This window comes from Grammomys surdaster, unplaced genomic scaffold (assembly GCF_004785775.1).
Source record: "Grammomys surdaster isolate TR1022 unplaced genomic scaffold, NIH_TR_1.0 126313, whole genome shotgun sequence".
NCBI lineage: Eukaryota > Metazoa > Chordata > Mammalia > Rodentia > Muridae > Grammomys > Grammomys surdaster.
Window position 1 is genome coordinate 10,453,901 of NW_021621113.1, and position 6,000 is coordinate 10,459,900.

At 43.2% G+C, this 6,000-nt stretch overlaps 1 protein-coding gene across 5 annotated transcripts in view; it reads left to right on the forward strand.

Annotated features, from left to right (window-relative positions):
* The window catches only part of Usp48 (ubiquitin specific peptidase 48), a 64,052-nt gene that overhangs the window by 21,009 nt on the left and 37,043 nt on the right, over window positions 1–6,000 (forward strand). For 3 of the 5 annotated variants that reach the window (XR_003710279.1, XM_028759560.1, XM_028759562.1), the window contains exons 9-11: window positions 1,575–1,754; window positions 5,119–5,247; window positions 5,757–5,906. Coding sequence is in view for 4 of the 5 variants with exons in the window: in XM_028759560.1 (XP_028615393.1) it covers window positions 1,575–1,754; window positions 5,119–5,247; window positions 5,757–5,906 (459 nt within the window). In the remaining variant the exon portion in view is untranslated. The remainder of the gene's footprint in view (window positions 1–1,574; window positions 1,755–5,118; window positions 5,248–5,756; window positions 5,907–6,000) is intronic. The other 2 variants (XM_028759561.1, XM_028759563.1) reach the window with 1 other exon arrangement.

Consider the following 6,000-nt stretch of genomic DNA (forward strand, 5'->3'; position numbering starts at 1 on the left):
TTTGGTTGACTGGAGTAGGAAGGTTTGTACCAGTGATAGCAGAGTGAGATCCTCTGCTGACATATACTGTGTGTTTGTGTGTGTCTGTGTGTGTCACAGGGCAACTTTGGGGGTCAGTTCTTGTCCACTTTGTTGAACAGAGTCTGTTGTTTCTGCTCCCACCCACATACTCCAAGGCTAATTGGCCCAAAAGCTTCCAGCTACTTCTGTCTTCTTGTCCTACCTCGGGAGCAGTGGGAGTCTCCCAGGGCAAATTGGGAAATATTTGGATCCCTTCTCCCCAGTATTTTTATCTTAACCTCGAGTTTTGATCCAAATATTAAATCTATATTGATGTCCATTTCACTGAGTTACAAGGGTGCTGGGATTTTGTCCTTTGGTCAACTGATTTTTCTTCAGTCTTAAACAGGGTCCTACACACTTATCGTTTATTGATTGAGTGATAGATTGACTGTTTTAAGAATATTACGGGAACAAAATAATCAGTTATGTGTGAAGACTTTTTACAGTAGTAATTGTTTCTAAGAGCTTTGAGTTATTACCAGTTTCAGTATCTATAGACATGGGGGTGGCTCCATGTATTGTGGTTAAATTATAAGTAAGTAGGTAGGTTTTGTTTTTTTAAGAGTTTGATTTAGGTGTTTTGTTTGTATATGTGTACATTCCTTGTGCCTGCCAAGGTCAGAAGGGGGAGGGTATTAGATCCAGCTATTGGTTTTGAGTCTCCCTGTGGAGGTTGGAACTAATGGGTGTTTTTAAGTTTGTTTTGATTTTTGTTTAAAATTTTTATTTGTGTCTGAATGTTTTGTCTGCATATTTATGTACCATGTGCATGTCTAACTTTTTTTTTTTTGCCTTTGAAATAGGGTCAACATCTAGTGCTGGCTGGGCTGGAAGTCTGTATATAGATCAGGCTAGTTTGGAATTTACAGAAATCCTTCTGCCTCTGCCTCTCCAGTTTGGGGATTAAAGATGCAAACCACCATACCCAACTACTTTTTCCAAATCTTAGAAGGTTTTATTGAACTGTGCATGATGGTATACACTTTATTTTCCTAACGTTCAAGAAGCAGAGGCAAGTGGATTCCTATGAGTTTAAGTGCTATCTACATAGCTGCATTCCAGGTCACATAGGGAAAACTTGTGTCAGCACCAAAAGATTTTACCTTTTTGGTTCTGTTTTGTATTTTGGTCATTTTGAGACATGTCTTACTTGTATTCCATTCTCGTTTAGAAGCTACCAAGTAGCCCACACTGTCCTCTAGCTTGTGGTAACCCTCCTGTTGGAGTTGTCATACTGTTTGGTTGTTTTTTATAAGGCATATATTTTGTAAACATATTTGGGTGGTCTTTGTCCATTTGAGTGTTTTGGCTGTGCCTTTGTTGCATTTGTTGGTCCCCTTACCTCAGTCTTTGGGGTGCTGAGTGGTGATGGTGCAGTCACTGTGCCTGGCTCTTAGGTGTCTTGTTTGTATCCTGTCAGGTGCATAAGGGACTGCAGTGATAGTAGTTTATGCTCAAGCTATGTCATTGGCATGCTGTCATTGAAAGCTATACTCATTCTCTCTCTACAGGCGGGTCCTTCGTGTATGAACTCAGCGCAGTCCTCATCCACAGAGGAGTCAGTGCCTATTCTGGCCACTACATCGCCCATGTGAAAGACCCTCAGTCTGGAGAATGGTACAAGTTCAATGATGAGGACATAGAGAAAATGGAGGGGAAGAAGCTACAGCTAGGGATTGAGGAAGATCTAGGTAAAAATTTTAAGTTGTGAGTGCCCTTTTCAAATTGTTGTTTTTTAAACAGAGTCTGACTATGTATCCCTGCCTGTCTTCGAACTTCTTATATAGAAACTAGGTTGGCCTTGATCTGCCTGCTTTTTTTCTTTCTGAGTGCTGGATTAAGTATAAATTCATCTACTGGCAATCACAGTCTTTGATAGTGTCCTGGCCCGAGACTAAGGGTCATTGAGGCTGTTTAACACCACTAGGCATCATGATTTGTAACCAAACATACTTTGCTACAGGGATGGCTGTGCCATGAAAACACGTAGGCAGAGGGGTCAGAGTTACAGGGTTTATTCCCTGGCAGGGGAAGGGAAGTTGGCTGACCAGGAGGATATTATTTGCTAGAGAGAGATTATGTCATCCTCTTCCCAAGGTAAAGACTTAATAACTATAGCAGAGAAACTGTTGTGAGCCCCAGTCTCATGTCAGCTCTTCACCCCCTCAGCTATCATCTACCAGCTTTGTTTGCCAGACAGTGGCCAGGGCTTCTGATGGGAGCTGGTGGTCTTCAACAGTTCCCTTCCTGACATCTGAATTGAAAGTTTTTATGGTATGGTGTTTTGAACCAGGGCCAGGTTGGCCTGGAACTCTCCAGTGGCAATCCTCTTGTCCCTGGGTTCCCTGTCTTTCTTTTTTTTTTTTTTTTTTTTAAAATAAGTTTCCCTCCCTCACTCCTCCTTTCTTCCTTTCCTCCTTTCTTTTTTTTTTAATATTTATTTACTTATTTTATTGATGAATATACTGTAGCTGTCTTCAGACACACCAGAAGAGGGCATCCAATCTCATTATGGATGGTTGTGAGCCACCATGTGGTTGCTGGAATTTGAACTCAGGACCTCTGGAAGAGCAGTCAGTGCTCTTAACCACTGAACCATCTCTCCAGCCCCCAACCTTCCCTCCTTTCTTTTAAAAGATTTATGAGTGCACTGTCGCTGTCTTTAGACATACCAGAAGAGATGGCTCAGGAGTTAAGGATTGCTCTTCCAGAGGTCCTGAGTTCAATTCCAAGCAACCTCATATGGCTCACCACCATCCGTAATGGGATGTGATGCCCTCTTCTGGTGTGTCTGAAGATAGTTACTCAAATACATAAAATAAACTTAAAAAAGAGTCCTTGTTGCTCTTCAAGAGCATCCTTCTAGGTGGTCCACTGCCTCTGTAGGCATTTCCTCAGCTTCACACACATCTATCTATGCAGACAGAAAATTAAGTCTTTAAAAAGAAAGTCTTTTTATTTAGGGACTGCTGTCCATTTTATACATGTCTTTAACTTTAAAAGAACTTAAGAGAATCTTGATGCTTAGTGTAATATTGTATTTGATACTTTAATAACTTTCTCAGTTGCAACTTTTTTTTTGTTTTGTTTTTTCCAGACAGGGTTTCTCTGTATAGCCCTGGCTGTCCTGGAACTCACTCTGTAGACCAGGCTGGCCTCAAACTCAGAAATCCGCCTGCCTCTGCCTCCCAAGTGCTGGGATTAAAGGCGTGCACAACCACCGCCCGGATTCAGTTGCAATTTTTTTGAGCCAGTTTTATTATGTGGCCCAGGCTGGCCTCACACAGGCTCAGGCAGCACTGGCAGAAGTCAGGACCTTTGGGAGTTGCCTACCATAAGGACTCCAGGGCTCAAACTCAGTTACCCACCAAGCCATGTCATTGACACTGTGACAGTCCTTCCCTCAGCCTTCCAAGTTCTGATATTATAACTGCACACATTCACACCTTTCCTCTCCTTTTGCTAAGTAGGTGGGTTGGTGTATCAAGATAGGGCTCTGTGTAACTTAGATGAATGAGTCTCATGGTTAACACAGAACCCCGGACTGTTAAGATCTTTGTGCCTCAGACTCTCCCTATGTGCATCAGCCACCCAGTTTTAAACTAATTTTTATAATTTAAGGCTGACACTTAGGGTCAGGCCAGGTGGCACATACTTTTAATCCTATCATTCTGAGATTGAGGCCAGCCTGGTATACACAGCAAGCTCTGGGCCTGCCAATGCTATAATGTAGAGCCGCTGTCCCAGGAAACAAACAAACCCAACAACAAAACCTACCAAGCAGCGTTGGGGGTGCCATATAACAGGACTCTCAAGTGGGAGGAGTAGTACTGTTTGATCTTCCCCTGGCTGGACTAGAACAGTGTAGATCAGGTTGGTTTCCAACTTTTTTTTGTTTTTCCAACTTGCCTCCTGAGTGTAGTTATATATTCTGTGCTCAGTAAGTAGGACTTTGCTTTTTTTGTAGTTTGTCCTTGGGATATAATTTCATCCTTTAATAATGGAGTGTTTAAGATGGACATGGTGACATATACTTGTAATTCCAGCATTTTAGAGGCTGAGACAGAAGGGCCATAAGTTTGAGACCAACCTTGGCTATAGTGTGAGACTGTCTGAAAACATGAATGGAGTGTGACAAGCAAGAATGGGCACTTGTTAGCCGGACGGTGGTGGCGCACGCCTTTAATCCCAGCACCTGGGAGGCAGAGGCAGGCGGATTTCTGAGCTCGAGAGTTCCGAGGCTAGCCTGGTCTACAGAGTGAGTTCCAGGACAGCCAGGGTTACACAGAGAAACCCTGTCTTGAAAAACCAAAAAAAAAAAAAAAAAGAACGGGCACTTGTCTTTTTCACAGATCTTCAAGTTGCTCGGTATAAGAGTACTTGCTACCAAGCCTCTTGCCTGAGTTCCGGCCTGGAGCCCACCTGGTAGGCGGCTCCCAAAGGTTGTCCTGACTTCTGCCAGTGCTGCCTGTGCTCATGCATGCACAGAATAAAACAGTATTTTCCTATCCAAGGACCTACTACATCTCTATGCCTTTTAGTGGTTTAGATCTTTGGCTATATTAGACTTCTTAAGTGTGCATGCTTTACTGTCTAATTGCACCACATGCTTCTAGTACCTGTGGAGCCAGAAGCGTGTCTGAACTGGACAGATAAGTGATGTGGTTGTGAGCTGGCACTTGGAGCTGATCGTCTACAAGAGCAGCCAGTGCTCTTCACTGCTGAGCCAGCTCCACAGCTGTTAGAAATTGTGTTTGTGTGTGGCCCTCCTGGCTACTATCCATTTTGTTTTCCTGAGACAGAGTCTCTAAGTAGCTTAGCGCTTGTTGTTTAGGGCCTGTGTGATCCCCAGGGATCTGCCTCTCTCCACAGCCTGTGCATTGAGATTGCAAGTCTGTGCCACCATGCCCAGCTTTTCAACTCTGGGGAAGGAATCAGGTCATGTTTGTGCAGTGAGATCTTTATTCACTGAGCCATATAAGTCATAGTTTATATGCTTCCCTCCCCCAGCAAACCTCTTAACCCATCTAGTTGTCTTTAATTTCTTTTTCCCAGCAGAACCTTCTAAATCCCAGACTCGTAAACCCAAGTGTAGCAAAGGAACTCACTGCTCTCGAAATGCATACATGTTGGTTTATAGACTGCAAACCCAGGAAAAGAACCACACAAAGGTTCAAGTCCCAGGTAACCACTTTTCCTGGATTGCTTTTGGGAATGCCTTAGAATCTGTACTCCAGGTTGATTAAAGACTGCTACCATATTGCTCATTGGGACAGGTCTGTTCAGTATGGGAAATGTTACTGAAAAGTGCTGGTCACAAATTTACCAATTATTCAGCTTTTGGAATGACTGAGCCTTAGGCTATTCTATTATCCTACCCCAAAGAAAGGCAAAAGCTAGTTTTAATAATGTTAAAAGGAAAAGGCAACCTAGATTGAAGTTTGGTTTTATTTTCTTCAACTTCTGGAATAAAAGAAATTCAAGCACATGGAAGGTCCCAATTGGTAGAGCCACTTGATGCTTCTGGGCATTCTGGGTGGGTCACCTGGCTTCTGCCTGGAGGTCTAGTAAAGATGAACTCCAGCGGAGGTTTCCACTTGGGTATTCGTCTGTCTTGGGATAATGTGTGTGTCAGTGTGGTCTTTGTCTTTGGAAAGGGGGTAAGGTTGGTTTTGTGTTTCTCTTTTGGATAGCCTTTCTTCAAGAGCTGGTGGACCGGGATAATTCCAAATTTGAAGAATGGTGTGTTGAAATGGCCGAGATGCGCAAGCAGAGTGTGGACAAAGGCAAAGCGAAGCACGAGGAGGTGAAGGAGCTGTACCAAAGGTTGCCTGCTGGAGCTGGTCTGTGAGATTCCAGGACAACACTTTTGTTACCAAATGCCTGGGGTTTTGTTCTGTGGTGTTTTATCTTTAGATGTTGCAAAAATGTGTATAT